Consider the following 20,258-nt stretch of genomic DNA (forward strand, 5'->3'; position numbering starts at 1 on the left):
TGCAAATCCATAAATGTTAAGTTTCTTATAATAGACTATTAACTTTCCTCTCTAAACATCTGAATTTCAGAGGTGGCAAAATATAAATGAAATAAGAAGTGAGCTATTTCTACGGTATGCAAGTTCAGGGTTTGTTACTGTGCCTACATGGAAACTTAATCTAGCAGGTACCTAGATATTTTCCCTCTGCCACAATCTGGCCTTTGCTCTTCCTTTTCTTCACCTACTCGTATCAGCACAACTATTCCAATGCCATTGCCAGAGCTGGGAGGACCAAAAAAAGTGATTCATCTTCCTGATGTGTTTGAAGAACAGTTGGCAAGCCTGTCTCAAGATATTCAAACATGTGTAAGGGAGAATGTTGACATGTGTATTTGCTATCAGGCACCAATTAAAAAGAAGAAAAAGAGAAGAAGCTTATTTTAAATTTCTCAAAGTATAGAAATTTAGCAATGTTTTCATCTTCAAGCACCAAATCCAGTTAGCATTTTGTAGCAGATTCTGATGCAGGCTGCATTTGGCCAGTGCAGGTGATGAATTAGCATCATCTGCAGCAAGTATGGACTAAGAAAATTTACCATTTGTTTAAAAATCCAAAGCTGTTTCACTGATTTCGGTGAGAATCCCTCTAAATTATAGTTAGCTACTCCTGAGAGAAACAGAACATGGTGAAGTATGAATGCTGGATATTAGTGAAGTTTATTCTAGAATTCACCCTGTCTAAACCGCTGCATCCCTAAGTGGAGGATTCTTATTCTTACCTCAGCATATCTATGAATTACCTGTTGTTGTGGATCTAAAATTCATTGCACAAACACTGGAATCCTGGATTATAAACTTGCAAATATCAATTATTGCTTGTGAAATTGGAACTCAGAAAAAAAATTTAACTAGGGTAACGTTCTCCTAAATAATTGATATTCACATGTTCAAGATCTAGGTTTTTCTGAAGAAAAAGCTTTCAAGTAGAACAAAACATATTAAGCTTGAATAACAGGGGGACAGTCTGAGACATCTTGTTTTACAGATCATTTTACCATGATAGATGCACTCACATTTCAAAAACTTATTCTGATCAGTACTCTCATTTGAATAGGATCCAGTTGGCACAAGAAGTAGGGCATCTTGCATAAATTGTCCTGTGACTTCTGGGAGGGGCTAGGGATTCTGGAGTCTTGATTTTAAAGGCTATCAGTGACCCATATCCCAGGCCATGCTTTGCAGGATGCTGGGCAAGCAGCCTGCCTTCCTCCAGCTCCATTGCAAGTCTGGAAGCAAGCCTGTCTAAGCTTTTGTGAATCTGAGTGTGCATCAGGTTGAGCCAAACCAATCAGTGGGGAAATACAAATGCCCACTTCATTTTTATTCAGTTGTTAAAGGCTTGCAGTGAAGTTTCCTGGGAAGGCATGCCAGAGAAGCTCCAGGAAGCAGAGCTTCCTTACCGTAGCACATCCTGCCATTAGCCCTGTGGCAGTTCTGAAGGCTGAGAAAGAGGACCTGCAGCCTGGGTGAGGAAGGGGTTGTTTTTGTTTCACACCAAACTACAGAAGTAGATATGCTTATAAACATTCAGAAGAGCATGCTACTGGGGATTCCAAATAACCAAAAATCAGGTCTAGAGGACTGTCTAAAAGACAGCATTCCTAAAAGACAGCATTTTGGTCCACTAACCACAGAGGTGGACTGAGGAGTGATGTTGTTTCAGTCTCAGAGTTGTTCAGATAAAATATTGCATTATTCTGCCACATTTTACAGTGGTGTGAAAGGTAACTTGGAATCATGCTGATGACTTTGCCCAATAGCTGGAATCTTTGCATTCAGTCCAACTTTAATAATGCTCCACCCTTCTTATCTTGAGTAAATTACTTAACCTCTCAAAATTGGAATACTCTAACACATACCTCACAATGCTGTAATAGTTTAGTGAATGAAGTACTGAAAAAGCTCTCTGAAGAGAGCTTGGCATATAGGAAATGGTTCTTCCTTCTCCAGTGTATAAGAGAAATGATCGGGACCAGAATTTATCCAATTTAAAAAATTATTTATCTTTTATTTATTTATTTGAGTGCATGACGACAAAACAACTCTCTGAATTACGAAATCTGTGCTGCTGAGTTTGTGTCGTTAGAGTTTAAAGAACTCTGGTGAGGATGCAGGCTGAAGTAGTGAGGGAATCTTTGGTGGAAGGGAGTTGTTAATTGAATCACTATTTATGGAGTATCTACTATGATCATGGCATCATGATAATGCTTGGTATACATGTTTCTCTGTGAACTAGAGGGACAGTTCTGCATTTGGACAGGGCCTTGAAGGAACTGGAAGAAGTAGATGGAGAGTGTGGCAGAAAACAGCATTGACAAAGACTTAGAAATAAAATGAGTATGTGGAAAATTGAAAGTTTGTTTTGGGAAGGTTTTGTTTATAGAAGCCAAGAGAACTTGATATTGCTAAAGAAAGGAGCAATGGGGGATTTGGGCCAGAATAAGTGAATAAGTGAGGACATATATGAAAAGGATACATATATGGTCTGAAAGGCAAACTGGGTTTAAACGGAGAGGTGGACATTGAAAACTAGGTCCAGATTTATGGTGGTGATAACAGAAGTAGGAAAGAAAAATACATTGAGCCATTCTGAAGGGTAAGAAATGATTGTCACTTGGTGACTAAATCTGTGAGTTCAAGGAGAAATAATGCAGTGTGATTTAATATTCTTTAATTAGCTGAGATGATTAAGGCATTAATTTGGTTCAAGATAATCTTTAAGATTACCTCATTTAAAGATAATTCTGTAAGTTGATTTTATAGACAGTGTCTTAATCAAAGCAACATGTTTCAAGTCAGTTATGAAAGGTGGAATGATATTTAAATCTTTTTGTTCTTTCTACTACTACATCTAGGGAAAGGTCACGTAGCATGGAAAAAGTACAGAGAAACTCAGATGTGAATTCTTTGCATAAACCAGAGAACCTTATTTAGTTGGGTCTTTGAGAAAGTTATCAAGCCTCATAACACTGTAAAAACAAAATATATTTACCTTGGTAGAGTTCAGGGTTGTTGCATTTTCTCTTCTAAACTTGACTCCAATCTCATATTTACACTTTATGAAGCATGTTGTCTTGTTTTGGAAATCGTATTAACTTGTGAGTTAAGACAACACAGCAAGCAACTATGAGTAGAGAATTCTTGGAGCTCTGCCAACCTCCTTAAAGGCTGTGCTCAGTGATAATGAAACAAAGCCTTTCTGATTGGTGCAGAAGACTTATTAATGTAAGATTCAGTGACAGATGAGACCATTTAAGCCTGCTAAAATCTTGGCCACACCTTCAATTGGGTGCACAATAATTTTCCAGTCATTTCTTAACTGTTTGAGAGACACTCAATACAGCATGTGTTCTCTGCAGGTAACTGCCCAGACAAGGAGGGGTCAGGAAATGCTTAAAATGCCAAGATCCTTCCAAAAACCTTTGGCGTTTCTCCCTCTCTCCCTTCAAGTGGCTATCTCCACCCCAACCCTGGTTATCTCCCAGGAGGCGCTTTTCCCTTCCCTCTTCTTTCTACAGTCACCTGGTCACTTTGCAAATAAAACTTCCCTGTCTACAGCCATCTCCTCCTGGCTTTTTATTTTTATACTAAGTTGAGGAAAGAACCCACTGAACTTTTCTGAAAACAGTAGAGTCTCACACAGTGGCAACAATGAGTAAGTGAGACTATTCATAGATAGCTGGATAGACATAGCTGGGTAAAAGAAGTTCCAAGGTTTAATTGCCCGGTATCGTTACTACAGGTACTATTAATGCACTGATTATTTCTACCTAATATCTAGCAAACAAGGTATTCATTTTTTACTATAAAGAGTTATTGGATACTTGAGTAGGTAGTTTCACCTTGAAGAGACATTTCAGAATATATATTTTATAGACATTCGATACTCCATAAATATGCACAGTTTTGTTTCTGTTGAAAAATCTTTTAAAATTAAAAAAAAAAGAAATATGACCTGTACTGGGAAGCTACAAATATATAATCAACAGGGTTACTTTGAATTCTTTACTCTCACTGATTTCCACCTGCACGTCGAGTGATCATGTATGCATGACCCATTGCTCTCACCATGTCAAGGAAGATTCATCATTTTCCTAGCTTTTAGAATAGTTTCTAATATAGCAGGCTCACGTCAGTGAAGACCTAGCTATGAGCTGTGACCAAGGGGCCTCTGTTGGAAATGGGCTGCTGGGAACTGAAGAGCCAGACCTGGAAAAATTTAGAGAGAACAAAACTTGGCTAAAAAATTGCAGTCTGAGGTCCCAGTGGCATAGGACTAGCTCTGTTTATTGTGGCCAAAGTGAACTTGAAAACAAAGGAGTGGAAACACTTTTTTCTGGGAGAAGAGTTTTTTTTTTATAGTGCTTGGAGTCATTATACTCTTGATCAAATAATAGAATTTTCTTGGATAAATTAGTATAGTTATGCAAATGTACATGGAAGAGGCAGAGATCCATTAAATGAGCAATTATCGTGTGCCGGGCACCCAGTTAAGAACTTTATATACACAAACTTTGCTATTTATTCTTTACAATGACTCCATGAGATAACTGTTAGTGTTGTCATGCTGATTAAAAAGCTGAGGAAACCAAACAGAGGCACAGAAAAGAGATGTAAATACATAAGATAGCACAATAAGTAAAGTGAGTCAGAACTCAAACCAAACCACCCAGCTCAAAAGGCTGCCACCTGATCCACGATGCTGTGCTGCCACCTAAATCTGTTGGGAAGAGGAAAGTGGGAAGGGCCGAGACCACAGCACAGGAGCACAGCAAACAACAGCAGCCTGCAAATCAGGTCAGCAAACAGAAGAACAAGGGAAAGAGAAGCCTGGAGGGAGCCATTTAACTGTGCAAATCAGCACATGATGAAGGAAAGAGGGGGAAGTGGAGGAACGAAAGCCAGCACGATCTTGGACAGTGAGTCACTGAATGAATTTCCTGAAGTCTGTAAAAACTCTTTAAAACACCCAACCAACAAAACAGAGTGGTTGAAGGGTTCAGCAAGGTGATGAGTGTCAATAAGAAGATCTCAGATAAAGTGTCTGTGACAATGGGGAAGAGCCTTGCTCTCTCAGCTTCCTAGATCAGGCCATGGGAAGGGACAGTGGCAAAGACAGTGGTTCAGAGATCATATAAACTGCACTTATTGGCCCCGTCTTGCACTGCCACCCGTTAGTTATGTGTGTGACAGTAAACCCAGGTTTGCTCATTCATCAAATGGCAATAAGAATAACCTTCACAGGACACAGGGAGAGACAGCTAAGCTACCACCTGTGCGTTGTACATGTTCAAGAGCATGTGCCTTATAAATGGAGTTATTCTTCACTGTTGTTTTTGCTAGTCTGACTGAAGAACTGGTCAGGAGAAAAAGAAACATGGAACACAGGTTAAAAAAAAAAAGCAACATCTAAGGGCTGTGTTTGTTCTTACTGCAAAGTAAATAACACAAGTGCTTAATTTGGGGTTTATAAATAAACTTGCAAATGATATGCATATTTTTGCAGATCTTGAAAATGTGTATTTTATTATAGTTTTTTGAGAATTGAACATCTGTTAGAAATATTAAAAAAAATCAAAGCAATGTTAAGCCTTAACTACAATGATGCTATAAATGCAAAGTTGGGAACTATAACCCTCTATTCACCACGGAGTCAGAAAATATTTTGTTTCTCATATTAAAAAAAAAAAAAGTTGGGCCTGGCATGATAGCATAGCGGTTAAAGTCCCTGCCTAGAACATGCCGCGATCCCATATGGGTGCCAATTCTAATCCTGGCAGCTCCACTTCCTGTCCAGCTCCCTGTTTGTGGCCTGGGAAAGCAGTCGAGGACGGCCCAAAGGTTTGGAATCCTATATCCAAGTGGGAGACCTGGAAGACTCTCCTGGCTTCGGATTGGCTTCGCTCCAGCCATTGTGGCCACTTGGGGAGTGAACCATCGGATGAAAGATCTTCCTTTCTCTCCTTCTCTCTGTATATCTGCCTTTCCAATAAAAATAAATAAATATATAAATCTTAAAAAAAAGTCAACTGAAGGTTGAATTGTCTTTGAAATAATAGTTTTTTAAAAAAATGATACTGTGATAGAAAAGAGATATATCTAATAGATTGTTAAGTAAAAGGAGAAATAGATTTCCATGTTAGTATAGTAGAATATAATGTAACTACCAAAAAAGGCATTACAAATTCTCTGACACATCCAAAATATTTTATTAAAATGTGTTTTACAATATGATGCCACCGAAACATACAAAGTAAAATGTGAGAAGCTGAAAACCAAACTAAATGGAAAGATTCAGAACAAAGTATCTTGGGCAATAATTTTGTTTTCATAATAATTTAGTTATTCTTTACTGGCTGGCAATTCTTATGGGTGGCATTATCAATGGTTTGTAGTATCCTAGAACAAAATGATTCCTTTAAAATGTACTATTGACACAGACACATGCTCTGTTGTTATTTTTTAAATAAGATTTAAATTCCAGTATGGTTTTAAATTTACAACATAAAAATTGTGATATAGTGCAAAGAGTTCTCATTTCTCTCACCCGCAATGGTCCCTATTATTCATATCTCGCTTAGAATGACTAATGAGTAACAATTAATGAACCATATCCAGCTTCCCTATTTTACTTATTCAAGTTCTCCTTTTCTTTCAGAAAACTTCCCCAGTGCTTTCTGCATTCCCTGGAATAGCACAGCTGTAGGACATTGCCATGCTGAGATCTGGATAACATTTCTTCAGGAGACACAGTGATCAGATCTAGAATTTTCTATGAAATCTGGGGTTCATTTACTCTGTCAGCCCTGCCTTCAGACCAGAGAAGGTCTTCCCAAGAGGCCACTGAACTTATCTGGACAATGGGACGCTGGACTTTATGCTGGGTATATGCTTACAATGAAGGAATTTCAACTGAACTTGAACCGCGGTTATGCAGCAAGGTGGAGGAATCCACTATGGGAGGAGGGGGGTGGGAAGGGTGGGGGGACTCCCCAGTGCTTACAAAACTGTATCACATAATGCAATGTTAATAACAATAAATAAATAAATAAATAAAAATTAAAAAAAAAGAAATCTGGGGTTCAGGGTGAAATCTGGGGTTCAGGGAAGAGGCAATACAATTCCTCCTTGGAAAAGAAAAACAAAAAAGCCAAAATGCCTTCTGTTGTTACAGAAATCCAATATTCAAGGAGTTTTTTTTAAAGGTAAAGAGAATGGCCTTCTCCTTGGACCTCTGTGTGGCCTCCCATCACCTCAGCATGGATTTCAACTTCACCTCCTTGTCCAAAGCCCTGCCTGACCTGTTGGGCCACTTTGCTATGACACATGGATACATTATACAATATGCAACCCAAAATAAATGCAACTATCTCCTCAAACAGTTATCATATACTTTCCTGTAAAACATTCACTCTGTATTCATTATAATTTATTAAGATATATTACGTAGTCCATATGCTATGCATACAAAGAACAGCATTTGCTGTATATATATCTGTATGCATCACATATGGGATATGTAATACATCACAGTAAATTGCAATAAAACATTTTTACATACAGAACTTATTTAATCTTTCTAATAGCCTTTTCATATAGGGATTATTTTGTACAGAAGAATAAATGAAATCATAGAAATGTTAAAAACATGTCACAGAGCGGACAAGAATTTAAGAAAAAACTACTTAGTATTTTCACTTTATCTGAAAGACAGACATACTAAGACACAGATGGTGAGAGATCATCCATATCTGCTGGTTCACATCTCAAATCCTACAGCAGTCAAGGCTGAGGCAGGCCAACGCTGGGAGCCTGAAACTCAATGTGGGACTCCCATGTGGGTGGCAGAGCCATCACTTGCTGCTCCCAGGATGCACATGAATAGGGAGCTGGGGTGAAGTGAGGTAACAGGGGCTCGAACAAGTCACTCTGACACAGGATGTGAGCATCCCATGTGGCAGTTTAACTGCAGTGTCAAAGGCCCATCAGGAGATACCTGGGTTTGAATCTGGACAGTCCATTCCTACAGTCCATGCCCTTGAATACACAGAGAGCCTAGGATACAGGTTATACTCTAAGGTCAGAAAGTCAAATGTGCCTGCACACACACACATGTGCATATGCACAGACATATGTGTGCATGAGTATATATTCAAAACACATTTGAGATAAACATATTTGATGATAATGCTATTAAGAGCTATCATTTATTGATTGCTTAATATTAGGAGGCTTCAAAAAGTATAAATCTATGTTGATGTGAAAAAATTTAGAGCCAATTTCTGAAGCAAAACTCTCAATAGTTAAATAGATGGATACAGAAATAGTAAAAACAGAGATTTAAAGATATCTTACGTTCATCAATTCTTCCTGTATGAATAATCCTGCAGGGCTAGAAATACATTTCTTGATTTAATTCTTATAATCTTGCATGCTAAATTACCCACAAGAAAGAGACCATTATCGTTTTCATTTTCCCGATGGAAGAAACAGGTTCATTAGCTTCTCAAGGTCACAAACATTGGGTTCAATCTAGGTTAGTCTGACTCCAGAGCCAGTGTTCCCTAAGCTGCTGCTATGTTTCCCTGGTAGGCAAAATTTAGCTCTAGGAAGAGGAGGAAGCGAACTTTTAACTCTTCATTGGCTGGATATAAGACCACAATAATGAGGAGTGCAGTTGTCTGATCTTGGATGATCAGAACAAACTGTTAGCATACCATGCAGAGAAGAAACAGAAAATACAACACAAAGACACTGGTAAGGAACCGGGCAGCAAGAGATAAGGGTTTAAGGCAGCAGTTGTAGGAAAGCCTTACACAGTCACACAGAGATCAGACTTCTTAGGAGCATGGGGAACAAAGTCGGGGGAGGAGATTGATTTCTTTGTGAGACAGATATGTTGGAAGATGGATGCAGCAAGTTCTGACTGCATGTGTTAATAAGGGTTAAAACAGAGAAGAGAGTCATGAGCTATCTAGGAATGACACTATACAGCCATTGAGGATTTACTCATGAAAGGAGAAATCAAGAATAAATTAAAACATTGACTCTAGCTTGGTCACCTACCAAACACAGTTCTTCTAATTAGAATTCAAGGGATCTAGGAGAGACTTTATTTTTAAAATTAATATCACAGGAATAGGATCCTACCTGCAATAATGGTTAATAATCATTCTATACATTGTGACTACATATTGCCATGGAAATTTTTCAAGGGTAACTTTCAGGGTCACTAAGCACATTTGTGAAGGTGGATGTACCTGTTTTCAGCTTTGAGAAACTGTGTGGTAGAGAAACCAAAGTGATGTCATCGTATGAGCCAACTCTGTTAGTTTAATGAGATTGCCTCAAATATGATACTGTGATGAAAGCTTACCAAAGAAAGCGATGAATGGGACTGACAAGTAACAGCATCGTGGTCAAGGAAGGAGGAGTACAGAACATGTCCACTGGCAGTAAAGGATGGTAAGATGTATTACAAAGTGAACAGTATGGTGTTCAGGGCCCTCTGCCCAGGAAGTACAGCAGTAATCCACATTGAGTGCAAAACAGCAAGTAGTAACATCTAGCCCTGATGACTAAGAAATCCACAGAAACAACCAAACTAAGCAAGTAGCTGGCTTTTGCCCAATTTTTTCATTTTTTCTTCTCATTTATTATCTCATTTGATTATCATGGCAACTGTAAGAGGTAGGACATTAACATTATTACTATTTTACTAATGAAGAAGCTGAGGCCAAATAGTTTCTGAAACCAGTCAAGGTCATACTGCAGGTGGAGAAATAGATTCCTGCTTCAAGTTGTAGTCCTACATACCACACACTGTCAGCTGACTTACCAAGAGTGGATGCCTGCGCCACAGAAGCACAGGAGAGAGAGAGCTATAAATGGTACCATTGTATGTGTACTCAGAAGAACCAGAGCCCTTGGGACACATTCATTTGTGTGTCTTTTGGCTGTCACCCAACCAGCCTCAACACCTTTCAACAAGAAAGACACCATGAATTTCAAGTCTTTGTCTATTCACATTTTTAGAATCATCACCAGAATAAACTTTGACTTGTTCTCTTACAGTGAGAATAAAACTCCTTGGTTAAATGTTTCACTTGGCTTTGGTTTCCTCAACTGTACATTGAGGTTGGATCACTTTAGTAATCTCTAAATGATGGCACACACACTATCATGTTTTTGTGATAATGGTCAAGGCTTTCACAGAATATCAGTGAATGCCAAGCTGTCTGTCTCAGGGGGAAAAAAGGTGGCTTTTGTTCATGGTGGGAGTCAGACAAATCGATAAAATGTTTTGTAAAATGTAATGTGTGAAAAGTTTAGAGTCCATTGTGCTAGAGACATTGTGTCATGAACTTCTTCATTATGAGATTCTAAGAAACAATGAGAGTAACTGAAGAGATTCCGTTAAGGTAAACCACGGTTACTGTGTTGACTAGCCCTTCTCAACCAAGTTCTGATGAGTTGTTGTTTGTTTGTTAGTAAGAGATTGGGCCAAACAATTGTATATGTGATTAGGAGCTTCAGTTTCATTAACTAAATTTAGGGCACACAACTGGGAGTCACACATGGCCAATTATCGCTGTCTCTGCCACAGAATAAGCTGATCATTTTGAATCCATTCAGACTCTGTGATCCACAGCTCCTTCTGTCTAACACAACAGCAGTTAAACTTACCTTTCTATCGCATTGAGTTGTTGCAAGAATAAAACATATACATGCATATATACTAGGACATACTAGACAGGGATATTGCCACTGTCTTTGTCAGCTATTATTTCCACAATGTGTAGCACAACACCCAGACTGAGGTAAATGTTTCACATATATTTGTTGACCGAATGAAGCATTTTCTTAAAGATTTAAGCATGTGAAATAGTCAAATAATCTTAGGACAATGTCCTTAGAGAATTTTCTTCTGTGTTCTGTTTGTTGAAGATCACATAAGTAACATGAGTAACTGCACAGCCTCAAAAATCGTAAAAATAATATTCCTGAAGCATAATTGCAAAATGAACAAAAAAATAAAAATAAAGGCATTTTGCACATATCTAAAAATTTGTGAGTCAATTTGCAAATCTGATTCTGAAGTGACTTCTATCATGGTGATAACTTCCCTTGTATGGAAATGTTCAAGGTGAAATTTGCATCTGAGCTGTTAGTTTGAACTTGGGCTTTGTGCTCATAAGCTACTTATTACTTAACTGTAGAACAAAGGTATTTGAGAGATACTACCAGAAGGCACATACAGAACCTAGACAAGGATCCCAGACTTATGATTGTCTGCTGCAGTGTGACACACAGATCATCCAGGCATGAAAAAAGACTTTGCCAAAGAGACTGGCTTTCCTGTCATCGAGAAGGACTCACAGGTGCTGATTTACATATTACCTCTCTGAGACTCTTTCCAGATCATTCCTCTGCCATCTCATCTAGATGTATGGTTCACATGCCCAATGCCCTTTTCTTAAATGCACACTTAGCAAGCACTTTTCCAATCATTTATGGCTATCCTTTTCCACCACATTTTGGACTCTTCCTTCAATAACCAGGTCTGCTCTCATTGTTCTCCTCCCTCAGAACTTTGTTCAAAAGTCTCCTCAAAATCCACCACCCTTGATGATAATCCCAGCACCTCATTCTAGTCTCCAAAGTGCATATCCTACTGTAATCTATATGCTATATTTTATTATTTAAAAATATCTCCTCAGAAAATTCACATGAACTAAAATTTTTGTTTTGTTCACTGCCAAACTTCAGCACTTAGAACAGTACCCAACACCTAGTATGCATTCAATACACACTTTTTAATGAATAGACAATTCTGTACCACATGCCATACAGGAAGATTGAAAAACTGAATTTTTCCTTCCAATTTGGTTTTAAGAGGCAAAACTAACTTGTACATATATGCAAGAACAACAATAGAGGAAGACTGAAGAAATAAAAGAAAGAAATACATTTGAGTTATCTGTGTGTCAGGGGCAAGTTTATTTTCAGGTAAAAGGAAGAGGAATCAATCACTAGATTTCAAACCCCAGAGGGAGTAGATATAGGAAATAAAATTCATTACACAAAGGTGAAATATTCTTTGCACTGGAAGTCCTAGAGGGATGGTAGATAAATTATCTGATTCTTGTTTGTACAGAGACCAGAAATGTAAAGTTATTGTTTCAGAAAGTCGCAGCACTTTGATTAAATTTTACTCTGACTTCTGGGTCATATTATTTCCACTAGAGCCTCAACTGCACGAATTAAACAGCATAATGTAACCCTAAGAGTAACGAATTCTTTGATCAGGAATACGCTGGCATAAGAACAACCTCACACAACATTGCAACTTTACAGACAAATACATGGCACTGGTCACCATGCCTTATTTATTTAAACATGCTTTCCAAGATTCCAAGTCATAATCTAATTCTAGAAAACTTCCTTTTCTGATTTGATTATAAACCAGAAAAAAATGTAAAAGAATGCAAAAGGAGAAAGATGGTATAAAGTGAAAAAGGGAAAAGAAAAAAAAGCAGGAAAAGGGAATAACATAGGAAACTGACAAAACTGGCACGTTTCTGGGCATTTATTTGAAGACATTCTCACATGTCTCCTTCCATTATGACATCATTTCCTTGGAATTAATTACTAAACAGTTCAGGTAAATGTTCTTCAAAAGAAACAACTTTATTATCCTTCTCAAACGTATTAACTCTGTGTCACAATTTAGTATTTTACACTTTATGTTTTATTTCCTAAATTCTAATATTTATAGATTCTGTTTCACTAATGAGAATATACATTAATAATTTATTTTTCTATTTTTCCAATATTTCCCCTTAATCCCCCAATGCATAACAATGAATGGTATATAGTCATCAAAATCATTTATACTTACTTTTGCTCATGTATTCCATAAATAAACACGCTAATTTTCTACTAATGGAAAGAGCTAAGGGTACAGGTAATGGTTGACCAGACTCTTTCCTTCATGGAACTTACAACTATGGGAGTGATTTGGCTCATAAACCATTAGCACACATGTGAGGAGAGAGAGGAATTGAAATGGATTCATTGGAGTTTGTTATGCAGTTGAGAGTTTAGCATGCCAAGGAAGCTAGGGAGGGCGTTATGAGGAGGTAGCACTTTTGCTAGGACTACTACAATAAAATCCAACACCATGAGCTAGGGAAAGAGAGCTTTAGGCAAAGGACTGAGGCAGGATAATAGTTTTCTAAACACTGCTAGCCAGGCAGTGGGAGTATTGGGACAAAAGCAACATCAGATGAATTGGAGGAGGCACAGTAGGTCATAGTATGCATATCCTTCTAGGCTGTGGATATTAGAAGAATGATGGAAAGAAATCCAAGTTTTCTAAATAAGGAATAAATATGTTGTAAGCTATTCAAATCTGGAAATTATTTAACCAACCCTACAGATGTAGTTACCTAGCAAACTAGTCCCCAATATCTCTCCCACAGGTAACTAGCCATTCTGTGCCTGCCCATACTTCGGTAGTTACAACTCAAGTCAACCCCAATGTTGCTGTCTTACACTTGGATTTTTTTCTGGATGGCCATGCTCCCCAGTGTTCCACTGTCTATGGCCCCTTCTTTACTCAGGCAAATTCTTCAGATGGATGAGCCCAAATCCCCTTTAATCCTTATCCTTTATCTCCTTCCCAACTCCTTCACAGTTATCTCAGTAAATTCTTTCACCCTCTCTTAATTTCATTTCTGAGTATGTATAATGACATTAATCACAATGTCTGAGGCTTTCTTAGGATAAAATTGAGTAAGCAAGTCACAGATATGTACATCATATTAAAGTAACCCAGTGTCAAGAGACTAAAATTGCTAAATAGACCAAAAATATTGTCTGAAAAATCTTAGGATTGTCTCTTTAAATTCTCGTTGTTCTCTAATTAAAACTTCTTTGTAAAGAATTTGTTTAATATTTTGTTTGGTTGCACATTAAGTATATGGTTATAAAATGAACTGAAATTATGTTTTTATAAAAATTTTAAAAAAGGAAAGAAAAGGAGGATTGAGCAAAGAGTGTGAGGGAAAACATAATGGCTAACTTCTTAGTACTGTTACTATGAAATGCATGACATATTTTTCTTTAAATTAATACATATTAAGGAAAAAATCTAACTTAAATTAATGGTGCCAGAAAGCTAAGCACAAATACAAGCAGTAATATTTAAAATTAGAAACACAATGCTATTATCCTGTTCTGGCTAATTACCGTGGTAACCAAATTGTTCCTTTCATAGCGATGGTAGATATTTAGTATTTTGCTAGATATTGGGCTAATAGCTTCCAATGAACTACTGTTAGATGTTAAACAGCATTTCTGTCTCTTATTCTATGGAAAAACATGTTTCAAGTAACCAACTAACATACATTCAGGGACATACAAATTAAGTTTTACTGACATTCTGTTTGTTTGAAACACAGTGCATGTGTCAAATTCAAAAGAAAGAGTTATCTGATGTTGTGACATGGCTGATTTGTATCACTTCAGGAAAAAAGAAACGTTTTTCTTTTTTTCTTTAGGAGTTTAAAATTGATCCCAGGAAGAGGATGAACACTTCTAATTCTAAAGAGTCTCTGCTTAAAACAGAACCCAGAGGAAGAAGAAAAATTATGTAAGTGATGGGCTGTAATGTTGGAATCTCACATGCTTAGATTTTTCTGGAATAACTTCATCACTTTTGGAGAGGGGTCCAGAAATATTCCCTTTAAAAATTCTCGATTAACAGATCTTGCTTCAAGATACCATGGGTTTCCTTTTGTTAAAAAAATGTTCCAAAGGTTACAAAACTCCATGTCTAAGTAGGAATAAAAGCCATTATTACTTTGAAGCTTCATTACAGGAACAATTAATCTAGAATTGTGCATTTAAATAATAATTTTGGATTATACTTTAAATAGCAACAGAAAATGCAACCACATAAACCAAGGAATCTTTTTCAATTAGATAAACACAACCCGCTCTACATGATGCACAAAGAAAAGGTTCCTAGAGCATCACTGTTAAATGTCCTTGAGTTCAAATTTCATTCCACCATTCTTCTTCCTTAGTGTATTGTGCTTTTACTTTCGATAACTAGAAAATGTGCAGTAGAAGTACTGTATGTAAGATGCCCTTATTTATATGTTATTATCTGCAGTAAATATCATACACATTGAAGTTCAAAAGGTCCTGCAAGTTTTTTGCTAATTAAAAAAAAAAAGCTACTTAGAATGGAATGGAATCATGGACACCCAGAAACATATCTTTCTAGTATGCTGCTAAAAGCCTGAATATGTACTCAAAGACAAAATGCCTTTGGTTAATTGTACAAGCCCAAGGAAGGTGCTTGCCAGGCAATCTCAAAGATAGATATGGTAAGAAGTCCTGGCTTAATTTTATTTATTTGGGGAAGGAAGCATTTTTTTTAGAAGGCCATATTTACTCTTTAAAAATTATGGGAAAGTCCAGTCAAACTGCTGTTCTAACCACTTAGCCTGTGTTGTATGCATAGGCAATGCCTCTTAGCAAATTACTACCTTCATATTTATACGACACTAGACACCACTCCATCATACAGGTTTCTTCAAGCAAGAACCAACTTAATACCAACCACTGCCCCAAAATAAAAAATACAAGAAGTGACAAATCAAAGTTCTTTGAAATGTTTTTTTTTAAAATAATATTTAAAGTGGACTATGGAACCAAAACTACTGGTAATCTTGGTCTCTGCAGTATTGTGTATCTCCTTCCTAAGATACTAAAATCACTATAGAGGGAGCAACATTTCTCACCTATTACAAAATTTCCAGTAGGCATTAAAGCAATGGAGTCTATATACTGTCTCTACAAGTGAGATGACAAAACCAAACTACTAGCCATTTTGATGAATATTTGTTTACTCTTGTCTAACATAAAGTGAGGAAACAGCCTTGAAAAGTTGCCATGGCCAAGCTTTATTTGAGCACAAACTCAAATACTTTATCCATGTCTGTGTATTGCCACAAGCAAATACATTTTCCTTCCCTCTTAGAAGTGTGTGTGTTTGTGTGTGTGTGTGAGAGAGAGAGTGTGTGTGTGTTTGTGTGTGTGTGAGAGAGAGTGTGTGTGTTTGTGTGTGTGTGAGAGAGAAAGAGAGAGTGTGTGTGTGTGTATGTGTGTGTGAGAGAGAGAAACAGAGAGACAGAGACTGGTGAGTTGAGTACAGGCCTCATTTCAACTATCTGGATGTTGGGGCCGTATTCTCAGAACTCACTGATACTTCAGTAGAGGCTGTCATAAAATGACTTTAGGGTGTCTTGGAGGGGACTCCTCATCTTTTCAAGAACATTGAGAAAACTGTAACAGCTTGGTCTTATCTAGGGCTGAGTTAAGTGGAAATAGCAACTACTATACCACATCCTCAGAGTAAGACCAATTCAAAGGTTAAGTCCTGGGATGAAATATCATAAGCATGAGCATATATTATCAAAGAGTGTCAGTGAAGTGGAAAGGCTATTGATAGGCAAATTGATTTCTGGCTAAGTTTTCTAACTGCCTTTCTAAGGCCCCTGAACCACTAAGATAATAAAACTTGGAAATTATGTGATTGCAACTACAGAGAATAAAAACATTTCCATTTAAATTTTTAAACCAGTGGGAATACCTGTCCACTTGCAACCATCCGATAGCAGTCACCCATATCCACGGTATCACCTCCAATTGCTGTCAGTGCTAAGATAACATCCATCATTAGATAAATTTGGCAAAGTCGGAGCAATCATGCTGCTTCAGCTCCAGCACAAGGCTTTGTTACAGTTCTCATTTCAGGTTAGGCAGCTCAGATAAGCTTATCACAGTGCTTCAAACTGACATTCTGAGGTGGCACAATAGACCAAATTACCAGAAGAATCACTAGTGAGCATCAACACACGTTACTGCCTTCAGGAAAACAGACATACTAGTTCTGTGGTTTGCAACACAAGAAGTAAAATGAAAGCTTGTTCTAACTCTGCATGTAAGATGGAAATCTAATAAAAATCTATGCAGTTGTGTTATTAAGAGCCATACAAAATGTAGGTGAAGAAATAGGGTACCTCTGTAGGACTGGTTTTCAGAAGAAGATAGTCAACATAAGCTTTTAATTTAAAAATACATAAGTAATACACTTTCTGCTTGCTTTGCTTGCTATTCAAAGATTAATGCTTTTTTAAATTAATAATTTAATCTGAGCATTAGCAGTTTAAGCCCACAATGAAAGAGCTAGCTAGAGAGTCATTTGCAAACAAGAACAGAATATATATATATATATACACACCGAGTATCAGTATATATATATATATATATACTTTTATATATATATATAAAAGAACTGATACCCAGTCTCTCCTTTGAGGTTATTCTCTAAAAGCTATGTGCTTAAACTCTAGCAACCATCTCACTCCTAAATTACATGAACAGTATTTGATACAATGACAGAGAAAGTGAAAATGATTTATTTCTGCCAAATAAGTACAGGTTCTACTGCTGTTTTTCTAACCATCATTGCTTATCCGTTTTAGTGAATTCCTAAGAAGCATTTAAAATGTGTAGGGCCGACCTTAGCTTAAGAGGTGGCCTCTCTGCCATTTTCATGGCTGATTTAAGACCCATTCTGCACTGAATTCTGCATTGTGAAATCCAGGCTGGTGACAAATTTCTGCCTGTCATCTTAGGAAAGGCCGGGAGTTTTGCACCATCCTGGAGTGTGAAAACAGAAAATCAAAGCCGGCATAGAGCTGCCTGCTTCTTTCCTGATCAGCTTACTGCTTTTCTGAGGCAATCTTGACTGTCACTGTCTGGGCTTGGAGGGGTAATTTACTAGAATAAAACAGAGTTTAATAGCTTGTTCCCAAGGAAAGCTCCCCCTTATACCTAGTGTTGCATACAAAAAGAGAATCAGGCAATAATCATTTGATGCTTTGCAAAAATCTACTGCATGAAGAATGCATTTAGGATGTACAAAAAAATTTTTTTAACCTGATAAGACCCTGAATCAGGAGCCAGGAGGCCTGGATCTTTTCCTTGTATTGCTCATATTCTGTTGCAGTGACATCCTCATAAAACTACATAGACTTAATTTGCTGCACCTCTTAAACCCTCCCCCACAAATAAGATGTGAATTGAGGAAATACAAAGCTCTGCAAAATTTTTAAGCAATTCCCTGACAATGACTGTGGCTAACTCTCTCAATGACCTCTTCTGTCTAATGTCAATTTCCGAAAACAAGTTTCCATTGTAAATGTTTAATCAGCGTAGTCCCAGGAACCCAATGCACAAAACCTTATCTCCTTTCCCAACTTATTTTCTTTCTGCAAGCTTTATCCCCAGCTCTATCTCAGCTCCCTGCAAACACTTCAGTGTGTTCTCTCTCAAAGAAGCCAGGATCGCTGTCCCTTGTGAGCCAGGCTGGAGTCCTGTGGTTTGATCCCATTAGCTGAGCCTGCTCCATTGCAAGCAAACTACAGCATTTCTGCTTGCAAAAACCCTGGCCACTGGGCTCCGGAAACACACAAACACCAGCTGCACACAATTTTCTACTCTCTTCTGCTCAGACCTTGCCCGAAGTCAAGTCAGTCAACCAAAACACAACGTATCCTACCTTCCATCATGGTGGCAGAATTGCATTCCTTAATTTGCAAGGAGTCTGAAAAAACACCGGTGGGTAGAAGTCCAGATCCCAGCTAAGTCCTCCCAAGGCGGCTGCTGAGGTCGGCTGTCCGGGCTGCAGAAACCACAGGAGACAAGTGTTAACCTAAAAGGCAGGCCATCGATGCTGCTGCTGCTGCGGCTTCACCTACAGGCTCTGGGAAGATGCTGAGAGAGAAAGGCAGTGGAACAGCCAGCCGGCCGGCTGCACCGCCTGCGCTGCCTGGGCCAATCCCTTCAGCTCTGGACCGCGTCACATGGTAGCCAGCCTGCATCTCCTGACACAATACCCCCCGAGAGCGCCCAGAACCGATTTCCCGGCCTCATTACCCTCACCCCCGCCCGCCGCCTCCCATTCCTCAGTGAACAGCCCTTCTTCCTTCCCCACCTAAGGCAGCTGCACTGCCACCTTAACGGGGGTGGGGGTGGGAGGATGTACCCTGCAGCTGAAACAGCAGCATCCAAGTGGTTCGCTGCTGCAGAGATATTTTTTTTTTTTTAAAGAAAAACTTCTCAATAATTTTGAGCAGTCCTAAGTCTTAGCAGCACACCCTGGAGCTCTAATTCCAATCTTCTTTTGCCCTGAAGGAATTCCAAACGTCGTCGGTATCTACGGTCTCAGCACTCGTCTCTGAGTCTCTCCCTCTCTTCTTCCCTCCCTCCCTCTCTCATTCAAGCTGGGGAAAGCAACTCGGCTGACGTCACATCATAAACAATTATTCCCAAAGGGATGATGCAGAGAAAATGTTACCCCAGCTGCCTTGGAGAGAGGGCTGGGGGAATAATTGCGCATGACATGCCGAAGGGCTGGGAATTGTCATTAACACAAAGAAACAAAAGAACGCACCCGAGTGGGGCTCTGGAATCGCGCTGGCAACGCCTGGGATCATTTCTAGGGCGGGAGGCGGCACAGCCAGGAGCAGAGGCCTCCGCCTGCTGGAGCGAGCACCGCTGGGCGCTCCGGCTTCCTTTCCAAGCATCTGGGTTCCCAGGGCCTAGAGGCCACCGAGTCCTCTCGGAACCCCCGCTACAGCCGATGGGAGTCAGCCTGTCACCGCGTCCTGCCCGCCAAGAGAGTGAGCGCACTCGAGCCTCCTCTCGGCCCAGGTGGGGAGCCGGCTGGCCACCCTCAGTGGCTGCAGCTGCCAACTGCAGTCCCTGCAGGAAATGGACTTCTCAATGACTCGGTGCTCGCCTGCTCCCTGCGCATCTGGTGTGGTCTTCAGTCCCACTGTTCCACTGCGTGGAAATCCAGAGTGCCGCAGTTGCCCTGTGGCTGTAGAGGTGGGCGCAGACTGGAGATTGGTAGCTTATGAGGATGGGATCCTCCGGGGGGGGGGGGGGCAGAAGAAGCCTCAGTGAGAAGGAACAGGCTTAGTCTGTTCAGGGATCCTGCCAGCTGGCATAGATCCGGGGAGCCTTTGGATAGACCCCAGGCCTAGAGAACTAAAGGAGAGCAGAAGAGGGAGGCCAGTGAGAGGCAGGGTCAGGAGAAAAGGGCAGGAGGGAGGGGGGATGGGAATGCTCCT

At 39.1% G+C, this 20,258-nt stretch overlaps 1 protein-coding gene across 7 annotated transcripts in view; it reads right to left on the reverse strand.

Moving 5' to 3' along the window:
• SGIP1 (SH3GL interacting endocytic adaptor 1) overlaps positions 1 to 18,927 on the reverse strand; it is a 190,890-nt gene extending 171,963 nt beyond the window's left edge. For 2 of the 7 annotated variants that reach the window (XM_040978632.1, XM_040978633.1), the window contains exon 1: positions 18,683 to 18,884. In XM_040978632.1, the coding sequence (XP_040834566.1) occupies positions 18,683 to 18,692 (10 nt within the window). In that variant the 5' untranslated portion in view covers positions 18,693 to 18,884. Of the gene's footprint in view, positions 1 to 18,682 lie in introns of all 7 variants that reach the window. The other 5 variants (XM_040978631.1, XM_040978629.1, XM_040978627.1 and 2 more) reach the window with 5 other exon arrangements.
• Positions 18,928 to 20,258: the final 1,331 nt, after the last annotated feature.

The sequence above is a fragment of the Ochotona curzoniae genome, unplaced genomic scaffold (genome assembly GCF_017591425.1).
Source record: "Ochotona curzoniae isolate NIBS_2020 unplaced genomic scaffold, NIBS_Ocur_1.0 contig_291, whole genome shotgun sequence".
Taxonomy (NCBI): domain Eukaryota; kingdom Metazoa; phylum Chordata; class Mammalia; order Lagomorpha; family Ochotonidae; genus Ochotona; species Ochotona curzoniae.